Consider the following 23,083-nt stretch of genomic DNA (forward strand, 5'->3'; position numbering starts at 1 on the left):
AACACTGTGTTTGGTGGTTTCAGCATCGCACACTGCTCGCACACAGCATACAGTGACTCAGTGCATCGTTCTTCGCACAGCACACACTGCCATTCAACCGACTTTCTTTTTCCCGTCCACTTCTTCGCGTGTCTTCTTCTGCTTGTTCTTCTTTCCCCAGCTAGATGGCTGACCTTTCAACACGCCTGGCCGATGGCTTCGTATGCATTCCCGTCATCACGGCATGCGATGCCATCGGGCTCTTTGACTTGCCCTCGAATGCCGCCACGGCATCCAAGGGCGCGTGGACCATCTCCGAACTGGCGCAGCAGCTGGGCGTTCGCGACGGTTACCTCGCCGTCTGCCTGCGCCTCCTTGCTTCCCTCGGCTGGGTGTCCATCTCCTACACCACCACCACCACCACAGCCACCACAACGGCCACTCCCAGCCAAGCCACGGCCACAACAGCCAAAACCAACGCCACAGACGCACAACAGCACGCGCGATTGGAAAAGCTGTTCACCATCAGTCCTGATTGCAAGCACAAGGCAGCCAAGATCCCGCCGCGGCTGCCTCGCCTCTTGCACCTGGATCTGGTGAACCTCTTTGCCACGAATGATGCTGCTGCTGCTCCAACTCCGTCGTCGTCGTCGTCGTCGTCGTCGACCTCGACAAGCGCGGCCCTCGACCAGCAGGCCACGGAGTTTGCCGAGATTGTGGCCACCGTCCTCCAGCAACGGCAGGAGGAGCACGCTGCCGACGAGTTGCTGCAGCAGCTCATTGATGGCTTCATCCTGGCGTGCGTTCTTGTTGGCATGCATCAGGCTGGCCGCCTGCTTGGCCTCAAAGGCGGCAACATTGACGCCATCGGCAACAGACTCACCGAGGAGCAGGTGGTGTCGCGCCTTGCCACGCAAGGCATCACTGATCCCAAAGATGTCGGCGTTGCCATCAGCACCGCCCCCATCCACTCCACATGCCGGGCGCCTCTTGTTCGCCTCCTTTCCGTTCACGACTGGCTTCAACAACATGACCAACACCAGCCACAGAAAGATCAACAACAGCAGCAACAACAACATGACCAGCAACAGCAACAACAGCAGCAGCAACAACAGCAACAACAGCCACAGCAAGAGCAACAGCAGCAACAACAGCAACAACAAGAGCAACCAGATCAGCAGCTCATCATCCGGTTGACAGACATTGGGCGCTTCATCTGCGAGCGTGCGCTGGTTGTGGGCACCACGGCCTCATACCGCAGCATGTTTTCCCGCCTGACAGAGCTCATGCGCAGCGGGCCGGCCATCTTTGAGAAGAGCAAGGCCGAGCAGGACGTGGAGGAGGCGCACGTGAACCGCACCCTCAATGTCGTGGGAAGCGGATTCCAGCACCAGAAGTTCTTCGCCGACGTGGACGAGATTGTTCGCGCCATCTTCGACACGCCCGACTTTGAGGACCAGCCCTCCTACGTTGTGGACATGGGCTGCGGCGACGGCGAGTTTCTCAAGCGCGTGTACAACGTCATCCGCTCCAGTACGCTGCGTGGCCAGCACCTGTCGACCCACCCCGTCTATCTCGTTGGCGCGGACTTCAACCAGACGGCCCTTGACGCCACACGCATCAACCTGGAGGGCCTGCCCACGCTCCTGCTCAAAGGAGACATTGGCGACCCGCAGCGCTTGCACCGCGACATGATGGACAAGTTCAACATCACCAGCGTGCACCAGGTGCTGCACATCCGCTCCTTCCTCGACCATGACCGCCCTTACATCCCAGCCAAGGCGCCCTCCCTCGCCCGCCAGCACGTGCCATACCACGGCGTGCACATCACGGGCGAGGGCTACCTCATCCCCGTGCACGACTGCATCCAGAGCCTGCTCGAGCACCTGCACCGCTGGAAGTCCATTGTCAGCGAGCGCCACGGGCTTGTGCTGCTTGAGGTGCACTGCCTGCCCGCCCTGGCCACGCGGGAGCACCTGGGCTCGTGCGAGAGCCTGCACTTTGACGGCTACCACGGCATCTCGGGCCAGCTGCTGGTCACGGCCGCCAGTTTTGTCATGACCGCCGCAGAGGCGGGCCTCTTCCCCGTGCTGAGCCAGGCGCACGTGTACCCGCGCCTGCGTGCTTACACGCGCATCACGCTCAACCGCTACGTTTCCCGCCCTTACCGCGTCCGGTTTGCGCGGGAGGAGGACCTGCCTGGCCTGCTGCACCTGCAGGAGGTGTGCTGGCACCAGCCAGGCATGCGCGCCACGGCCCAAGACCTCCTCGGCCGTATCCGCCGCCATCCAGAGGGACAGCTTGTCCTCGAGGAAATGCTGCATGCAGGCAACAACTACGGGGGCGACGACGACGACGACGATGCTGACACTGGCACTGCTGCTGGTCGTGACACCTCTACAAACCAGGATGCTCAACAGCAACAGCAGCAGCAACAACAACATCATGAGCAACAGCGGTTCAGGCTGGTGGGCGCGGTTTACTCCCAACGCATTGCAGGGGAGGACGCGCTGCTAAACGTGAGGTATGATCGCATCCACGACCTGCACGCGCCCGAGCACAGGCACGTGCAGCTGCTGGGGCTCAACGTGCTGCCGGAGATGCGCCACAAGGGATACGGCCGCACCCTGCTCAACTTCTTTCTCTACGTCACCAGCCTGGACCCCTTCACCAACAGCGTGTTTGGCGTCACCCGCTGTGGCGAGTACGCTCGCCACGCCCACCGCTACGAGTCGTGCCTGCACTACGTTGCTGCCACGCACGCGGAGTCTGGCCTGCCAAACGACCCCATTCTGCGCTTCCACGTGTCCAACGGCGCGCAGATGCTGCGCGTGCTGCCAAACTACCGCCCAGCGGACACGGAGAACCACGGCCACGGCGTCCTCATCCGCTACGAGCTCAGGCGCAGGCTCGACTACCACCACCACCAGCACCAGCACCAGCAGCACCACGAACAGCCACAGCAGCGCAAAGGCGCAAGCACTGCAAAGCACGGGTCATCGTCCTCCTCGTCGTCGTCAGCGTACCATAAGCTGCCGTCTGTGCCGCAGCTGGTGCAGGCCCTGCAGGAGCAGCAGCGCCAATTCCCGCAGCAACTCGAGGGCGCCCATGCCTTGCCTGCGCTCACCGCGGCTGCTGCAACAGCAAGAACACCAACATCAGCAGCAGCACCATCGTCGTCGGCAACAGCAACGTCGACAGGGGCGCAGCAGGCGGCAAGCGGGGAGGCTGCTGTGGCCACGAGCGAGGACGATGTGTTGCAGCAGATTCTCGACTGCGTGTGCGACCTGAAGGGGCTGGATGCCAGCGATGCTGACAGCGAAGGATATGCCACGGAGTCCTTCACGGCGCTCGGTCTTGATTCCATGGACCTGCTTGACTTGCAGCTGGTGCTCTCCACCCAGTTTGGCTGCGAGTTGCACCCGACTGCCTTTTTCCAGTTTCCAACACCCTCCGCGCTTGCCGCGCACGTGTTTGAGACGTTTGTCTCCTCACAGCTCGAACAACAACAGCGACAACAACAACAGAAGCAGCAACAGCAACAGCAAGTAACCAGTGAAGCGAAGACAGCGCCCTCTTCTTCTTCTCCTTTGGCATCACCATCACCAGCACCATCACCATCAACAGCAACAGCAACAGCAACAAGCGGCGCCACCGCAGCACCACTGCAGCCATCACAGCCAATGTCAACGTCCAACACCGTGCCCACCACCTCCACGGTTGCGCCGACAGCTGCGACAGCAACTGGAGCCAATGCTCACTCGTCCAGCAATGCGGAGGTGGTGATCACGGGCATGGCGGGCCGTTTCCCGCAGTGCGCGTCCGCCCGTGAGTTCTGGATGCGCATTCTCGCTGGGGAGGACCTGGTGACGGCCGCGCCAACAGGGCTGCGCCCGCGACACTCTGCTGCAGATGTCCAGCAGCATCAGCATCAGCATCAGCAGCAGCAACAGCAGCAGCCGGCCACACACGCCGGTGGGTACTTGCAAGACGTTGTTGGCTTTGACCGCGCGTACTTTGGGCTGTCGGAGACGGAGAGTGCGCACATGGACCCGCAGCAGCGGCTGCTGTTGATGACGGTTGTGCATGCCCTTGAAGACGCCCTGCTGCCGCCAAGCATGCTCAAGGGCAAGCGCGTCGCCGTGTTTGTGGGCGCCTTCTCCCACGACTACGAGTGGATCTCACTCGCCCATCATCAACAGCAGCAGCACCACCACCAGCAGCAGCAACAACAGCAGCAGGAGCACCTGAGTACGTACTTCAGCACGGGTAACTCGTCCAGCGTGCTTGCTGGTCGCGTGGCGTACCAGTTTGACTTTCGTGGACCGGCCATCTGCGTGCACACGGCGTGTTCCTCCTCGCTTGTGGCTGCGCATCTTGCGCGCCATGCCCTGCTGCGCGGCGAGTGCGATGTTGCGCTCGTCTCTGGCGTCAACCTCATGCTGGCCGACGTCCTCTCGCAGGTGTTTGGCCAGGCAGGCATGCTGTCGCCCCAGGCGCGCTGCCGCACCTTTGCCGAGGGTGCTGACGGGTATGTGCGCGCGGAGACGTGCGCCACCCTTGTGCTGCAGCGCACAGACAGCCCGCTGCTGCTTGCTTCGCCGTACGCATGCATCAAGGGCACGGCGCTGAACCAGGACGGCCGCACCAACGGCCTCACCGCGCCAAACCCCGATGCGCAGCGCGCCGTGATTGAGGACGCGCTTGCGGATGCGGGCCTGCGCGCTGACGCCATCTCCTATCTGGAGTGCCACGGCACGGGCACGTCGCTTGGGGACGCCATTGAGGTACAGGGTCTTAACGCCGTGTTCAAGCTGCGCACGCGCCCGCTGCACATTGGCTCTGTCAAGACCAACACGGGCCACGCTGAGGCTGCCGCCGGTATGGTGTCGCTGTGCAAGGCGGCGATGGCCGTGCACGAGGGGCGCGTTCCACCCCACCTGCACTGCAGGAGGAAGAACTCGCTGCTGGCGCTGGACGTGGTGCCGCTCGTCATCACCGACGACGGCCTCGCCCTCTCCTCCGCTTCATCGTCTTCATCGTCGCAGCAAGCACATGCGGGTGGGGTGGCGGTGGGCATCAGCTGCTACGGCTACAGTGGCACCAACTCCCACGCCATCCTCACCAGCCGCGGGTGCGAGCGCATCTCCCGCCCGGCCTCGATTTCGGCCCTGCTGGCCAGTCGCGGCCTGCATCTCGACGCTGCCACGGCTGCGGCGGCGGTGCCCGCCCCACACGGCGCCTCGTCCATGCATCTCGTGGCCATGCCCGTGTCAGCGCAGAACACGGAGGCGTGCATGCAGGCAACGGCGGCCCTCGCTGCGTCTCTCGTGGATCCAGCACTTGCGAGCGCGTCACTGTCTGTGCTTGCCCTTGCCGCGTTGGTCGGACGTGAGCACGGACTGCCACGCCAGCTGCTGGTCATGTGCGATGCCGCGTCCCCGCGTCGCGCTGTTGCCAGCTCGCTCGCAGCGGCCGTGCACGCGCTCCAACCGTTTGCCCTGCAGCCATCGCCAGAGCTGGCCGCGCTACTGCCGCCACCTGGCCGTGGCGGGGCGCACGGCGAGCACGCTGGCGGCGATGCTGGTGGCAGCGTTGCGACATATGTGGTCGATGCCGCTCCAGCATGCCTCATGTTGCCCGTGCAGGCGGATCGCGTTGTCGTGGACCTGCCATCGTCGACGCGCGCCATGAGCCTGGCCATGTGGCCTGCCCACTTGCAAGCGCCAGCGAGTGCCCTCAACCGCATCCATGTTCCTGCCGCGTTGGCCGCTGCCCACTTGCAGAACGCATATCGCCTGTGTCGCTTCCTTGCCACGGGCTTCAAACTCGCCAGCAGCGCCTCTGCGGCTGCTGTTGTTCCCACTGGTGGCTCAGGCACATCCGTTCAGCAACAACACAAGCAGAAGGGCCTTGTGGTGCGCGCACATGACGCATCGCACGTTGTGGCCTGCTTGCTTGCGCTCGGCGTCGTCTCCGAGGACCAGGCGAGCCAGGCCCTGCGTGACACAGCACCGGACGCTCTGTTGAAGCAGCTGTTTGGTTGGGCCAGGCAGCCAGGCCAAGCCGCATCGTATGAGGTTGTTGCCACCGCCAAGGGCGTGTCTTGCCTGACCTTGTCCACCAGCATGAGAGACAATGCGCCCTCTGCTGCCTCCACATCGTCGTCATCGCACCCGTATTCAACTGCGCCTGCAGCATCGGGTGCGGCTTGTGATGTCACGCTGGTGTCACAGCATGTCGCCTTTGTGCTCAGTGCCACGAACCCTGTGCATTGGCATGCGCTGGCCACGCGCTTCGCTGCTCTGGAACGTTCCCTGACCAATGCCATTGTTGCCTGTAACGCTGAATTGTGGACCAGCATGCAGGCTGTGCCGGCGTCGCTGCCGCGCCTGCCCCTCTACCCCTTTCAGCTGCTCCCGTCCTGGCTGCCAGATGACATGCCGCTCGCAGCCGTGCGCCTGAGCCCGGCCGTGTCTGGCCTGCCACGCAACCACGTCATCATGCAGCAGGAGCTGCTGCCTGGTGCCGCCCTCGTGTCCTCGCTGTTGACTGCGCTGCATGCGCTTGAGCTGTCGCCCACACAGCGCGCCCACGCCACCACCGAGCTCACGGGGGTCACCCTCTCCCGCTCGGTCTCTGCCGCTGACGTGCCGCACACACGGGCCGTGCTGGGCGGCGACGGCACATTCGCCGTCACTGTTGCTGCTGGCGGCACCCGTGCCTGCGAGGGCACGTGGCGCCTGGCCAGCCCGTGGTGCCGCACCACGTTGCAGTGGAAGCAAGCGGCGGCGGCCCTCGCCTCATCCACGCTGCAGCACGCCGTGTCGCCCGACGACTTTTATGCGAGTATGGCTGCTCGCAGCATGCACTATGCAGGACCCCTGCGAGCGTTTGACGAGCGCATCACCTTCACCACCAGTGCGGGACCTACCGCTGCTGTGGCGCGTGGCCACATCTCCACCACCACCACCCAAGCACGTGGTGACACCGACACCGCCTTGCTCATGGCGCAGGCGCTCGATGCCGGCATGCAGCTCTGCGTCGACCTGGCCGCCCGTGTTTTGGACGCCAACGGTGCCAGTAGCGGTGGTACCGGGCAGCACGGCAGTTCCTCCGTTTCGTCTGCATCGTCCGCGTCTTCGCAGCTCTCCTTCATGCCCGTGGCAATGGCGCGTGTGGTGATGCTGCTTGAGACGGCGTTTGCGCTGTCCACCAGCGGCCACGGCGCCAACAACGGCAGCAACGGTGGCCTGGAGGTGTACGCGGGTATTGATTTGCCGCAGCCGTCGGACCTCGACGCCTTGCAGCGAACGGGCCGCATCAAGGTGACTGCGTGGGTGTGTGCCGCAAACGCACAGGGCAGGCTTGTTCTCTCTGCCGAGGGCATCTCCCTGCAGGCGTTCCGCAACATGGGTGCAGCTGCACCCGTTGGCCCGACACCCGCTGTTGCTGTGTCGCATGCACAGCAGCAGCCTTTGGCGGGCCGAGCCGCCTCGAGCGACGCACGGCAAGCGTTTGCCCCTGGCACCGCAGCCCAGGGCGGCGGGGACGCAGCAAGCCACCCTGCCGCCTACCGCGACGTCATCTTCCCTGTTGCGTTGCCGCTTCCCACACCAGCACCAGCACCAGTATCGCTTCCGCCATCCGCCGTGCTGCACATTTCCCTGGTCTCCACCTCGCCCCTGCCATATGATGATGAGGCCCTGCAGGCCGAGTTCCATGCCGCGCCGCTCAACATCTCCATTCCCGTGCAGCCGCCGGCGCCCATGGAGGATGACGGCGCACACGACGCCCTGTTGCACATTGTCATGTCCGAGCTCTCCTCGGCCTCATCGCCCACTCCAGTGACCTCTCATCCCGCAGAAGGAGCAGCAGCGACAACAGCAGCAGAACCAGCACAGCAGGCGTCAGCACAGGCACACGTGCCGGCGCCTGTGACGACTGTGCTGATTCACGTGGATCCTGTGCTGCTGGAGGCGAAGGAGGACGTGGTGGGTGCGAGCGATGCCATGCGCACGCGCGCTGCTGAGGTTTACTGGTCCCTCGTGCGCACCGTGCAGGTTGTGCTGGCTGCCCGCGCCCGCCACACGGACAGCCAGGCCATCTCCACCGTTGCCGTGTGCGTCCCACAACAGGGTCGGTTCTTTGAGGAAGTGTGGGCCGCGTGCAAGTCATTTGCGCGCGTGGTCTGGTCTGAGCGCCACTTTCGCCGCTCCTGCGCCATTGCTACCCTACCTGCTTCCCCAAACGCACCCGCCACCTCTCTCAACGACATCTACGCCCTCCTGCAAGCGTCAGACACGGCGCCAGCATCAGCGGCCTCTTCGTCGCCATCAACAACCACATTTGATCCGCTGCTCGTGCTGCGAGCAACACGCCCTTCGCAAGAGCGCGGCAGCCAGCAACAGCAAAGCGAGTGGGTGCAGGAGCGGTTCGTGCCCGTGCGGGCGGAGGACGTGTCGCCGTCCTGGCCATGGCACATCACGCAGCCCTCACAGTCGCACGCCTCGCTGGATGACCTGCAGCCCTCACCACTGAGCTGGGACGGCGACTGTCCCCCAGATGCCATTGTGGTGCAAGTCACAGCCGTTTCCCTCAACTTTCGCGACGTGCTCGGTGTTCTGGGCCTGTACCCTGGCCCACCAGCACCGCCTTGTCGCGACTTTGCGGGTGTCGTGCTGGCCATTGGCACAGGGGTCCTCGCTGCCAACAGCACCGCAGTCTCTGTCGGTGATCAGGTCTTTGGCACCCACCCGGGTTGCCTCGCTTCCCACATCCAAGTGCACCCATCGCAGCTGGCTCGCGTGCCGTCGACGACCGATGCCTGGTCTCCGCAGCGGTGCGCTGCAGCTGTCAGCGTCGAGATGACGGTGACCATGGCGCTTGCTGATGGCGTCTCAGAGCGACTGCCGTCCGCCAAGGGTCTTGCCCTTGTCCATGCGGGCGCGGGCGGTGTCGGCCTCGCTGCTATCAGCCGCCTCACCAAGCTCGGGCTGCGCGTGTTTGCCACGGCGGGCTCCCAGCGCAAGCGAGACGTCCTGGTCAAGCTCCCGGGCGTCGTTGCCGTAAGTTCCTCCCGTGACTTTGCCGCCTTTGAGCGCGATGCCAGAGACGTCGTGCGCCAGCACGGCAGCGTCCACCTCGTCCTCAACAGCCTCTCTGGCCAGTTCACCTCCCTCTCGCTGCAGCTGCTGTCGCAGCAGGGAACTTTTGTGGAGCTGGGCAAGCGCAACATCATGACACCCGAGGAGGTGAGGGCAGTCCGCCCAGACGTCAACTACAGAGTGCTGGCCGTGGACGCCGTCGTCGACAACGACATGCACGCGTGCCACGCTGCCATGGAAGAGCTTGCCGAGCAGATGCGCCGCGGTGTGGTTACACCGCTCCCAACGACAGAGTTTCCCCTCGACACCACCGGCGTACGGGAGGCGTTCAAGTTCATGCGCAGGGCAGAGCACGTGGGGAAGATTGTGCTGTCTGCGGACCACGAGCGCGTGGCACCTCGGTCAAGCCGCGTGCGTGGCGGCGTGTACGTTGTGAGCGGGGGACTGGGTGCGCTTGGCTTGCAGACGGCGGCGTGGCTGCTGTGCCGCGGCGTGGAGCACGTGGTGCTGCTGTCGCGGTCTGGGCGCGTGGGGCACCCGGACCTGGTGCCGCTGTTTGATGCGCTGCCGACGCAGCAGCGGATGGACCGGCTGGGCGCGGCGCAGCGCGGGCTGGCGCGGGTGCACGTGCGGGTGTGCGACGTGAGCCGGGAAGAGGATGTGCGGGAGATGTACCGGTGGTGTGTTGCCAAGCTTGGCGGAGTGGATGGGGTGTACCATGCTGCTGGTGTGACGTCTGACCGAGGGATTGAGAAGGTTGAGCGGGATGATGTGTGGCGCGTGTTTGGGGGCAAGGCTGGCGGGGCGTGGCACCTTGACCGGGTTGGGGAGGAGGTTGATGGGGTGGAGGTGGGTGAGTTTGTGGTGTACTCGAGTGCGTCGAGCGTGCTTGGGCTGCGTGGGCAGAGCGTGTATGCTGGTGCGAACGGGTATGCAGACGGGGTAGTGCGGCGGCGGCGCCGGGAGGGGAAACCGGCACTGAGCGTGCAGTGGGGCGCGTGGGCGTCCCACGGAATGGCGGCTGCGAATCTGGTCAAGAAAATGCAGGCCGTTGGCGCAGCCCCCATCACCCCTCCTCCCCCAATCGCATTTGCCATGCTGGATGCCCTGTTGGCCGCCAGCGAGGAAAGCCGAGGCGCCGTGTCCCTCGTCGTGTTTCCAGCCCACTGGACCACGTACGCAAAAGCCTTGCCAGCACAGAGCCGCGGTCCGCTCGCCTCGCTTACCGGTGTCGTGCAACCACAGCAGTCGCCCGACGCTCTTGCTTCGTCACAGTCCTGGACACCCGAAGCGCTCCACGATGTGGTGGTGTCTTGTGTGAGGGATGTCTTGCCCCACACACCACAGCCGACTGATCCGCTCATGGACGCAGGGCTCGATAGCGTGTCGGTGATTGAGCTGCGGAACAGACTGGAGAGCGCCACTGGCTTGAGCCTGAGCGCCGGCCTCCTGTTCAGCTACCCGACCATTGACGCCATTGCCAAGCACCTGCAGACGCTGCTCATTCCAGCTGTGGATGCGCCTGTCGTCGCCCCTGCTGGCGCGGCTGAGCGGCGCGGGCTGGAGGCGGCGCTTGCCACAGCTGCCGTTGTTGGTGTTGCCTGCCGCTTCCCTGGCGCCGACTCTGCCCAGCAGTTTTGGCGCAATCTCAAGGCAGGTGTGGACTCGATTACGCCGCCACCGCGAACGCGACCGAAACTCAGCCGCGAATCGCAGGCCGGGTATGTCAGCGACGTCGGCTGGATGGACCCCAGCTTCTTTCAGCTGACCCTGGCAGAAGCGGCTCAGATGGACCCACAGCAGCGCATGGTGCTGGAGGTCGCGTACATGGCGCTGTGCAGTGCCGGCATTTCGCGTGACGCCGTGGCGGAGAAGCCAATCGGCGTGTTTGTTGGCATGTGCAGCTACGACTACACGGGCTTGCAGCTGCCAGCCACGCCTCTCACGGGCACAGGCCGTTCGCACGCCATCCTGGCCAACCGCGTGTCGTATGCGCTTGGGCTGACGGGCCCGAGTCTCACCGTGGACACGGCGTGCTCATCCTCGCTCGTGGCTGTCGACCTCGCCATGCAGAGCTTGCGCCAGGGCACCTGCACATACGCCATTGTTGCTGGTGTTAACGTCATTGCCAGTGACATCATGTTCAATGTTACGAAACGTGGGCATGTTGTCGAAGACGAACCGGTGCCGGACGTTTGACGCTGGTGCAGATGGATACGTGCGCGGCGAAGGGTGTGGTGCCATTGTGCTGACGCTTGAAGGCAATGCCACCAGCAGTGGCGCAGCGGCTGCGACAGGGGCCGGTGGCGCTGGGGCTGAGCAGCAGCAACAGCAACAGCAGCAGCAGCAGCAGCAGCAACAGCGGTTGCACACGCGCGAGCCGCTTGCGTACATCAAGGGCAGCGCTGTGAACCAGGACGGGCGGACAGCGAGCCTGACGGCGCCGAGCGGACTTGCGCAGCGCAAGGTGATGCGAGCGGCGCTTGCGGATGCAGGTGTGCGGGCTGAGGATGTTGTGTATGTGGAGGCGCACGGTACGGGGACGAGTCTCGGGGACCCGATTGAGGTTGAGGCTTTGCAGGATGTGTACTGTGGGCGCGGCAGCCAGGAGGGCGGCGACGTTGGTGGGCGACGTGAGCGGCTGTATGTTGGTGCCGTGAAGACGAACATTGGGCACCTTGAAGGGGCAGCTGGGATCGCTGGGCTGATCAAGGCGATTCTTGTTGTGCACCATGGGGAGGTAGTGCCGAACCTTCACATGGATGCGCTGAATCCGCACATTGGGCATGTTGGCGGGGAGGGCGAGGTGGTGTTTCCTCGGAAGGAGGGGGGTGTTGGTGTTGCTGGTACGGTAGAGAGCGGGCGACTGGGGCCATCGTGCGTAGGCGGGGATGGGCGCGTGTATGCGGCTGTGAGCAGCTTTGGCTTTGGCGGCACAAACGCCCACGTTATCCTTGCACAAGCAACTCCGCCTGGCACCAGCACGGACGAGACTGCGGCATCTCGGGCCTTGCCATCGACATCACGTGAATTGACAGCAGCTACTGGTCCTTCCTCCCCCTCAGCAACAGCAACTGCTGTGAAAGTCCTCAAGGGCGTGTGCTTCATGTTCTGTGGCCAGGGCTCACAGTACGCGGAGATGGGCAAATCGCTTTACGAGAACAACGTGGTCTACCGTGAGTGCTTTGACAAGCTGTGTACTCTCTGTGTTGAAGAAAACCTGCTGCCCACACCGCTGTGGGACGTGGTGTTTGGCTCGAAGACAGACGTCATCAACCAAACCATGTACGCGCAGCCGACTCTGTATGCGCTTGAAGCCGCCATGTACTCGGCCATCGCCAGCAGCGGCGTTGTGCCGGAGTTTGTGCTTGGCCACAGCCTCGGTGAGGTGGTGGCTGCATTTGCACTCGGAGTCCTCTCGCTCGAAGATGGCTTTCGCCTGGCATGCGCCCGTGGCACGCTCATGCAGCAGCTGCCGGAGGGCGGGACGATGGCAGCCATCTTCTCCGACATTGACTCGGTGCGCAGCACCATTGCTTCACTCTCGCTTGAGGACAAGGTCGCCATTGCTGCCGTGAACGGCCCGAAGCTTGTCGTTGTTTCCGGCGATAAGCAGGGCGTGCTGGCGGTGGGCGAGGCGGGCAAGACGCGGTTTGTTGAGTTGACCGTGTCACACGCGTTCCACTCGCACCTGATGGCCGGCATGATTGCTCCTTTCGAGAAGCGTCTCACGGCGGCGGATGGCGTGACATTCCGCCCTGCACACAAGCACATGCGCATGGTGTCCACCGTGACTGGCGATGTGATTGAGGAAGAAGACCTGCACAGAGTGGATTACTGGACCACGCATGTCATGCGTCCTGTGCTGTTCTACAAGGCGCTGCAGCAGGCGGCGGCCAACGGCGCCACCACCTTCATTGAGATGGGCTCTCAGGACATTCTTGTCGGCATGGCTCGCCGATGCAAGCTCAAGGGCATCACTCTGACCAACATCATCAACAAGAAGGCAACTGCCGACGCCCCAGCCACCCTGGACAAAGTCGTGTCCGACTTGTCAACGAGGGAGGGCGTAGTGATTGCTGAACGCAGCCAAGGTGCACAACAAGAACGGCAACAGAAGGAGGATGAGGAGGACCAGTTGCAGACTGCAACCTCGCCCTTGTTGTCTTTGCGACCATCTGACGTATTTGAACGCCGAAGGGACATTCCCTTCACGCTTCCCACGGCCCCAGCTTCCTCGCTGCCATCCAAGCGAACACAGCACAGCGAGCAGCTTGATGTCAGCCAGCAGCCGCGTTGCCTCGTGCACGCGCATGTTGAGGAATCGCTTGTGGCAGCAGCCTTGCCGGAAGACCCAGCACACTGGACGGCAGCGCCCATTTCAGCTGCATTTGCAACTTCAACCGCCAAAGTGCCGTCGTGGCTCAAGACAACCACACCCACGAGCAAGCATGATGTGATTGACGTCGTGAGCCAGCTGGAGCACGCGCCGCAGCTGACGTTTGTGTTTGTGCTGGACGGCCTGAGCACGGCCGATGCGCTGGTGCAGCTGGCCACCTGGGGAGCGGCGGTGTGCGAAACCCTGTCCACAAGCACCACCAACATCACCATCGTGGTTGTTTCCTTCCTTGGCGAGAGCAGCGCAGAGGCGGGCGCAGCACAGCAGCTTGTGCCGTGGCATTTGGCGGGCGCGCTCAAAGCTGTGAGCGTGGAGCTTGGCGTCACTGCGCTGCGCCTGCTCGTGCTCTCGCCCTCTGCCCCGTGCATTCCCACACTGCCCACGGACACACCACACCTGGTGTTTCTGCAGACCAAGGCAACGGCAGCGCCCAAGGGTGCGCAAGCAGTGCACGCCGTGCAGGAGCAGGTGTTTGCCGTGGACATACAGGAGTCCGAGACCAGCAAGGCCGAGGCGCATGGTGCTGCGCCATCTTCTCTTTCCAAAGATCAGGCAGCGCCGGGCACGGCTGTTGTCACGGGCGGGCTTGGCCAACTTGGGCTGGCGGTGGCTGAGGTGCTTCTTGCACATGGGCACGAGCAAGTACTCCTCTGTTCCCGGCGCAGCGAGAGTGGCACGCCGAAGGACACACAGCATCAGCTGCAACAATTACGTGCGCGCTACTGCGAGGGACAGGCCGACCGCCTGTCTGTGCTGCAGGTGGACGTGAGCGACGAGCTGATGCTACTGGACACGCTGCGACCTTTTGCTCCACACATTGACGCCATCGTGCATTGCGCAGGCGTCACGCGCGACGCAGCCATTGACAGCGTTGCGCGCAAGGACGCACAAGACGTGCTGAGCGGCAAGCTCATGGGCGCGAACAACCTGCACACTGCAACCGTTCGCCTCGCCATGCCCCGCTTGAAGCGGTTTGTGCTGTTCTCCTCAGCCTCTGCGCTCTTCCCCATGCCGGGGCAGTACACATACGCTGCTGCAAATGCAGGCTTGCAAGGTATTCACGCCCAGCGCACGGCTGCAAAACACCCGAGCCAGCTCGTCCTGTGGGGTCCGTGGAGCGGGTCAGGCATGATGGCCAAACTCTTGCCGGCCCAGGTTGCTCGGATGCAGCAGCGTGGCTTCTTCATGCTGGATGCCTCGCTGGGACAGCTGGCACTGAATTTCGTGCTCACAGCGTCGTCGAGCAGTGCATGCCACGTAACTTTCTGCACAACAGTGCCCACAGCGCACCGCCTCACAGCTGCGCTCGAGCTTCCAGCGACTACAGCAGCCTTTGCTGCTGCGCTGCAGGCAGCTGCTGAAGAAACCACCAGCCAACAGCACGACCAAGGCACGTCGAAGGCTCGACCGCGCGCACCGCAAGAGGTGTTTGCCCGCCTCGTTGGCATTGTTCAGGATCTTCTGGGCACGGCCATCTCACAGCAGGAGCTGACAAAGCCACTCCGAGAGCTGGGATTCGACTCCATCGCTTCCGTCGAGCTTGCGCGTCAGGTTGAGCAGCAGTTGGGCGTGAGCGTTTCTGCCACAGCAGCATTCGATTTCCCGTCCATCCGCACATTGGCCCAGCACATCCACGAGCGCTTGGCTCACGTCAGCGTGGGCACGCCCATGTCTTTGTCACGACGAGGCGACAGCAGCGCTGAGATTGCGGTTGTTGGCGTTGGGCTGCGGTTTGCCGGGTGCGACGACGAGGCGTCGTTCTGGCGCATGCTGGAGGGCGGGGCGTGCACGGTGTCGACGCTGGCATCGCACGCCGGGCAGCGCACGTGGCAGCTGCAGCGGCCCATCAGCCAGGGCGGCGTGCTGTCGGACGTGAAGAGCTTTGACGCTGCGCTGTTCAACATCTCCAACCGGGAAGCCGTGAGCATGGACCCGCAGCAGCGGATCATGCTTGAGACTAGCTACCGCGCGCTGGAGAGTGCTGGGATGACGCTTGAGCAGGCGCGCGCGGTGCGGACGGGGGTGATGATTGGATCTGGTGTGAACGAGTACCACAAGGTGCTTGAGCGTGCGCGTGCAGCGGGGAGCTATGAGGCGCAGGCTGGGCACATGATCACGGGGAACACGAGCAGTGTGCTTGCTGGGCGCGTGGCGTATGCGCTTGGGCTCAAGGGTCCGACGTTCTTTGTGGACACGGCGTGTTCGACGTCGCTTGTTGCTGTGCATCTTGGGTGCCAGTCGCTGCGCAGTGGCGAGAGCGACGTTGTGCTTGCGGGCGGCGTGAACGTGCTGCTTGACGGGGAGAACTGGGACATGCTGTATGACAGCGGGGCGCTGTCGAAGCAAGGGCAGTGCCGGGCGTTTGATGCGAGCGCGGACGGGTACGTGCGGTCTGAAGGGTGTGGCGTTGTTGTGCTGAAGCGGCTGGAGGACGCGGTGCGCGACGGCGACCCGATCCGGGCCGTGATCCGGGGCAGCGCGATGAACCAGGACGGGCGGTCGTCTGGGCTGACTGCGCCGAATGGCCCCGCGCAGACGGCAGTGATTGAGGCTGCGCTGCGCAGTGCGGGCGTTGCGGCTGGGGATGTTGAGATGCTTGAGGCGCACGGGACGGGGACGCCGCTTGGGGATCCGATGGAGATGCAGGCGGCGATTGCGGCGCTGCGCAAGGGCGAGAGTGCGTGTGGGCGCGTGCTGCATGTTGGGTCGATCAAGTCGAACATTGGGCATGCGGAGGCGGCGGCTGGTGTTGCGGGCCTGATCAAGGCGATCCTGAGTGTTGAGCGTGGTGTGATTCCGCGGCACGTGCACTTTGAGGAGCTGAATCCTGCGATTGGGGAGCTACCGCCGAGCGTGCGTGTTGCGACGGAGACGACGGAGTGGCAGAGCGACGTGCGCGTTGCTGGTGTGAGCTCGTTTGGCTTCAGCGGCACCAACTGCCACGTTATCGTGAGCGGCTACGACAAGCCGCCCTTGCAAAGCTTGCCAAAGTCCCCAGCTGTCTCTATACCGCTGCTGTTGTCCGCACATTTTGCCAAAGGCCTCCGGTCCCTCCGTGACTCCGTCCTCGCTTCCGTTGACGATTCCAGCCTATTTGCCCTTGCGTCGTACCTTGCATTGCGCCGCAGTATGTTTCAGCATCGCCTGGTTGTCTGGCACGATGGCCGTGCTACCGTGCCCGCTCCAAGTGCCGTCCTCGTGCCATTGAATTCCCAAGCGCTTCTCAGCATCTCATTCCCTTCAGATATGTGTGATCGTCTTCTTGGCGTGTTGACAAGCGACACGATGGCTGCACCCACAACCAGAGACGACGTCGTGGATTTGCTCGAGCAAGTGGTGGAAGAACCCGTGAGCTTGGACCAGGACACTGCCTCGCACAAGCTGCGGGTCGATGACGCGGCAGAGCACATTCCTGTCACGGAGTGGCTCATGCGCGTGATTGCGGATGCTTTCCGCCTTGGCTTCACCCTGCAACAATCCAGCCTGGCCATGCTGTTCGATATGCAGGCTTTACCCACGCTGCCGCCACTGCCGCTGAATCAGCAGGAGTACTGGCCACCAGTTGACATCTCACCAAATGCGCCATTGACGCTCGTGTCCACGTTCAAGTGGGTCGCCGTGGACCATGGAGACAACGACACCAGCACACTGGATGAGAGTGTACGGCACGTGTGTATCGGCGCCTCAGACGCGTTTGCTGCGCTGCCCGAGGACAAGCACGTGCTGTCATGGTCACAGGTCGTCAACGTGAGTCACGATGAGGAAGCAGCACCTCCGCTGCTTGAAGCGGTGCTAGCTGACATGGATGATGCCGAAGACACCAGCGACAGGAAGCTGACAAGTATCGTGTTGCACCTCTCCTTCACCGACGTCAGCACAGACGACGCTGCTGCCTCTGCTGTCGCGTCTGCGCAACGTGCCCTTGCTGTGGTGAAGCAGATCTCGGCTGCGTCGCCATCATGCGATGTGCACGTGTGCTTGAGTGGATCTCAGGACACAGAGCATCTGTGGGCTCCAGCTATCGGCTTGTTCAAGACAGCCCAGCTGGAAATGCCCCGTCTCAGTGCTGGTGTGATCGGACTGGAAGAGCCGAGCAGCGATGCGGTCGCAGCTGCCTACGCGCATTTGTGCACCACAAGGGCAACCCTGCTTTGCACACCAAGCGGCGTTCAAGAGCTGCAGGCGGCAACGTCTGAGCGCCACGTCGAGGCAACCAACGAGGAGGCAAGCGCTTCTACTCCTGCGCCTGAAGAGCACGTATGCATCATTGCTGGTGGCGCGGGAAAACTCGGAAAGATCGTGTGCGAACGTTTGGCAAGCCAAGGCTTCAAGGTAGTGGCGCTCAGCAGGCGAAAGCCCAGTTCTGACGAGGCGAAGCAAAGCGTCGTGTCTGTCGTGTTTGAGCAGTGTGACATCACCAAGAGGGCAGACGTGGACAGTGTCCTGCAAAAGTATGCTGCAACCGGCAAGCAACTGAGCATCTACCAGTGTGCGGGGAGCTACCATGTTGGTCTGCTGAGTGGGAGCGAGTGGGCGGATGCGGAGGCGGTGCTGGCGCCCAAGATCCAGGGCACGATGAACCTGCACTGGGCGTCGCTGGAGCACAGCGTGTCGCAGTTTGTGCTGTTCTCGTCTGCGTCGTCTGTGTTTGGGTCTGTGGGGCAGGCGTTCTATGCGTCTGGCAACAGCTTTCTGGACCGGTTCCACAGCTGGCGCGTGCGGCAGGGGCTGCCGTGCACGTGCGTGAACTGGGGTCCGTGGGGCGGGTTGTACCCGGGGCACGTTGAGAAGCGATGGGCGGTTGAAGGGTATGCGCCGCTCGGGCAGGAGGAAGGGCTTTCCGTGCTTGAGGGGCTTGTGCAGGCTGATGCGAGCGACGCCGGGAGCACGGTTGTTGCGCGTGTGCTGCCTGAGGAGTTTCTCCGGGCGATGCAGGCGCCACTGCGCAGCACGGAGCTGGGCAGCGTGCGGGAGATGCTTGAGAAGGAGGTTGCTGCGCGTCGGGAGGCGCTGGCTCGCATGGGCGGCGGCAGTGGCGGCGGCGGCGGTCGTGGCTGGCGTGGCGCTGGCTCACATGCGGCGGGCACGGGCGGACGGCTCGGGGAAGCGCACAAGGCCGTTGTGACGCGGCAGGAGGTGCGCGATGGCGTGATTGGCGTGCTTGCGCAGGAGCTTGGTGGGGACGCGAAGGACATCCGTGCTGCGGCGAAGGCGAACACGCCGTTCTCTGAGCTTGGGCTGGAGTCGTTTCTTGCGATGGAGATTCGGTCGCAGCTGCAGTCGCGGTTTGCGGTTGACCTGTCTGCGACGGTGTGCTACGACTACCCGACGGTGGACAAGCTTGCTGAGCACGTGTGCAAGCTGGTTGGCGCTGTGAGCAGCGACATGGCTGGCGAGGGCGAGGTGGTGGTGAGCACGAAGACGGGGCGGCGGCTTGCGGCTGAGGCCGGGCTGGCTGGCGCGATGGCTGAGCGCAGCGGTGGAAGCGGCAGCTTTTGCTGTCGTCGTGCTGTCTGTGTGTCTGCCTGGCGGGGTGTGTGACGAGGAGGTGCTGTGGGGGGCGTTGTGTGGCGGGGAGGATCTGGTTGAGGTTGTGCCTGGGGAGCGGTGGGATGTTGATGCGTACTATGATGCTGACGGGCACGCTGAGGGGCGGATGTGGAGCCGGCGGGGCGGGTTCCTGCGCGGGATTGACGAGTTTGATGCTGAGTTTTTTGGCATCACGGGCCGTGAGGCGAGCAGCATGGACCCGCAGCAGCGGCTGCTGCTTGAGACGAGCTGGCACGCGCTTGAGAGCGCTGGGCTTGGCGGGAAGCGGCTTGGGCGTGGGCGTGCTGGGGTGTTTGTTGGTGTTTCTGGGAGCGAGTTTGCGACGCTGTGCGGGCGGGTGTCTGGTGCGAGCGCGGTTGGGGATGTGCATGCAGCGACGGGGACGGCGAGCAGCGTTGTAGCTGGGCGCGTGTCGTATGCGCTTGGGCTTGGCGGGCCGAGCGTTGCCGTGGACACTGCATGTTCGTCGTCGCTTGTTGCTGTGCATCTTGGATGCCAGTCGCTGCGCAGTGGCGAGAGCGATGTTGTGCTTGCGGGCGGCGTGAACATTGTGCTGCTGCCTGACGGCAACATCCACTTGACGAAGACGCGAATGCTGTCGAAGCAAGGGCAGTGCCGGGCGTTTGATGCGAGCGCGGACGGGTATGTGCGGTCTGAAGGGTGTGGCGTTGTTGTGCTGAAGCGGCTGGAGGACGCGGTGCGCGACGGCGACCCGATCCGGGCCGTGATCCGGGGCAGCGCGATGAACCAGGACGGGCGGTCGTCTGGGCTGACTGCGCCGAATGGCCCCGCGCAGACGGCAGTGATTGAGGCTGCGCTGCGCAGTGCGGGCGTTGCGGCTGGGGATGTTGAGATGCTTGAGGCGCACGGGACGGGGACACCGCTTGGGGATCCGATGGAGATGCAGGCGGCGATTGCGGCGCTGCGCAAGGGCGAGAGTGCGTGTGGGCGCGTGCTGCATGTTGGGTCGATCAAGTCGAACATTGGGCATGCGGAGGCGGCGGCTGGTGTTGCGGGCCTGATCAAGGCGATCCTGAGTGTTGAGCGTGGTGTGATTCCGCGGCACGTGCACTTTGAGGAGCTGAATCCTGCGATTGGGGAGCTACCGCCGAGCGTGCGTGTTGCGACGGAGACGACGGAATGGCAGAGCGAAGAGCGCGTTGCTGGTGTGAGCTCGTTTGGCTTCAGCGGCACCAACTGTCACATGGTTGTTCAGAACTACTCTCGCCCTGACACGACTGGCGCTGAGATTGACTGTTTTGATGATCAGGTCTCGTCCTTGCTCTTCTTCTCCGCTCACACCAAGGTTGCGTTGATCGAACAAATTGGCACCTTCGTCCAAAGGCTTGACCGCGAATCGGCATCTACATTCACTCGTGCCGCTCGAACCACACACGCCCGTGCTCGGTTGGACCTCTCTGTCCAGTTCGTGTTTACGTCCCTTGCAGACGCACAAGTTGGGCTTCGGTCCTGGCTGCAGTCGGCTCGATCGATCGACCACCTGGACCAGCCGCTTCTGCTTGACTTTGGTGATGTCCACTCCCGTTCTGAATCTCTGCTGTTGGCACTTCCGATGTCATCTGCATCGCCCCTGGCGAGCATGGTTGAGAGTGCGCGTGAACTCTGCCCTGGTGCGGATGAGCAACCGCTTGTCGAAGACCTGTGCTTGACGCGTCTCATCGCAGAGCAAGGCCTTGCGGTTTCAGTGGTGAACCACCCGCAGGCAGATTTGCTGAATGCCTGCACGCAATCATCTGTCACGCTGGAGTCGCTTCTACTGCAAATTTCCACCGCAGCTGAGGCTCCACATTCACCTGATGCCACTGTTGGCACTTCCTTTTCTGCTGACGCACTGCTGAAGATGCTGTCTTTCCATGGCCAGGTGACAGGCACGGATTGCACTGCGACCGCGCAACTGGCGGGCTTGTCCACCGACACTCCTCGCAAGGCAAGCGATTGGGTTCACCTCCCCGCGTACCCATTTCAGCACCAGCGGTACTGGATCCACAGTGACAAACCTGTGCACATTGGATTGGTTGATGACCGCTTGGTTCTGTCGGAGGTGCCGGGTCTGAAGGACGACACCGTCGCCACAACAGTGACTGCGGAGGATGAGAAGACCAAGGTCACGGAGCTGTCGGACGTTGCTGCGGAATGGCTCATCATGGATTCGACAAACGCCTGCGATGCACAAGCGCTTGCGCTGCCTGCTGAACGGGTGATCGTCGCTGACGACCATGTGCTTGACAGCGCATGGGACTTTGATGGTGCCCGGACCATTGCCTTGGCGTGCTCCACGGTTGAGAAAGCCGAGCAACTGGTGTTCTCCGTGCTGCATGATGTCTCATTGGGCCCAGGTCCATCACCAGCGATGACCGTGCTGTACTGTGCTCAACCTGTGTCCATGTGGACGCCGATTCGCAGCATGGTGCAGACCGCACGCTTGGAGCTCGGGCTCACCATCCGCGAACTTGCACTGGATGCAGACGAAGTACCAGGCAAGCTTAGGCCCCTTGCCACACTTGAATCCGGCCTTTCAGCGATGACACCCACCTTGGCGTGGCCACGTATGCCTGGGTGGCTGTCCGTGCCGCGCACGGCGCTCATCACGGGCGGATCTGGAAGCCTCGGCCTTCAGACGGCGTGGGTTCTGGCTGAGGAAGGGTTTGCGCGCGTGGTGCTGATGGGGCGTCGATCCACGAAAGCCCTGTCCCCTGAAACGCGGGACGCAATGGAGCACATGCAGTTGCGCTTTGGCACGAAGGTCTCGTACGTGTCACTTGATTTCACTGCAAGTGATTCAGAGATGCAGGATGCAATGCGGAGTCTTGCAAGCGTGTTGGGCGATGCACGCACCATTGATTGCATTGTGCATGCTGCAGGCATCAACAAGGACAAGCCCTTCTCCAGCCTGACATGGGATGATGTGACTGCTGTTCGCTCAAGCAAGGGCAAGGCCCTTGACGTCCTGTTGCGCCAGCTGGCCACGGCTGACATCGCTGTGGGCATGGCCCTGTTGTATTCGTCAATCAGCGCTGTGTTTGGCGCGCGCGGGCAAGCGAACTACAGCCTGGCCAATGGAGAGCTCATTGCCCAGGCAGCGTCTCTCACTGCCGCTGGAACCCCCGCGTGTGCCATCTGCTGGGGACCCTGTGCCAACTCGGCCATGGTGGACAGCTTGACAGCTGCCCACATCGCACGCATGCGAGCGCATGGTGTTGACCTGCTGTCTGTCAGCGAATTTCGCACGGCCCTGCGCCAGGCGCTGGCAACGGTGGCAACATGCGGCGAGGCCACCAAACCCACTGCACTTGTGGCCTATGCCAAATGCGATGGTGATGCGCAGGCAGAGGAGACACCAACAAAGGCACAGCAGGAGTCTGCCAGAGCTGAAGCGTGGAACGAAGAGGATCTTGTCACGGAAATGTCCGACATTGCCCGCACAGTGTTGTGTTTGCGAGGTGAGGTTGGAGATCCGGATGAAACGACCTTTGGAGACTTGGGCGTGGACTCGCTGCTGGCGGTTGACATCCAGAAGGAGGTGCAGGAGCGCTTTGGCGTAGCCGTCACAGCGACGTTTGTGTATGATTACCCAACGCTGCGCGAAGCAGCAAGGCACGTGCGGTCGCTGCTGTCATCTGTCACTCCCGCTGTCAGTGGCGACATGTCACTGGTGCCGTTCCGACACAGCCAGGAGATTGCGGTTGTTGGCGTTGGGCTGCGGTTTGCCGGATGCGACGACGAGGCGTCGTTCTGGCGCATGCTGGAGGGCGGGGCGTGCACGGTGTCGACGCTGGCATCGCACGCCGGGCAGCGCACGTGGCAGCTGCAGCGGCCCATCAGCCAGGGCGGCGTGCTGTCGGACGTGAAGAGCTTTGACGCTGCGCTGTTCAACATCTCCAACCGGGAAGCCGTGAGCATGGACCCGCAGCAGCGGATCATGCTTGAGACTTACTACCGCGCGCTGGAGAGTGCTGGGATGAACGCTTGAGCAGGCGCGCGCGGTGCGGACGGGGGTGAGGATTGGGTCTGTGAGAACGAGTACCAC

General features: G+C 63.1%; 1 protein-coding gene across 1 annotated transcript; it reads left to right on the forward strand.

Moving 5' to 3' along the window:
- Nucleotides 1-164: 164 nt before the first annotated feature.
- Nucleotides 165-23,026, forward strand: PTSG_07899 (lankamycin synthase; the record flags this gene model as incomplete). The annotated part of the gene is made up of 4 exons (XM_004991645.1): nucleotides 165-7,307; nucleotides 7,341-11,234; nucleotides 11,263-18,996; nucleotides 19,064-23,026. The coding sequence occupies 4 exons, from the start codon at nucleotides 165-167 to the stop codon at nucleotides 23,024-23,026; spliced, it is 22,734 nt and encodes a 7,577-aa protein (XP_004991702.1).
- Between the last annotated feature and the right edge of the window lie 57 nt (nucleotides 23,027-23,083).

The sequence above is a fragment of the Salpingoeca rosetta genome, assembly GCF_000188695.1.
Source record: "Salpingoeca rosetta unplaced genomic scaffold supercont1.19, whole genome shotgun sequence".
In the NCBI taxonomy this organism is placed as follows: domain Eukaryota; class Choanoflagellata; order Craspedida; family Salpingoecidae; genus Salpingoeca; species Salpingoeca rosetta.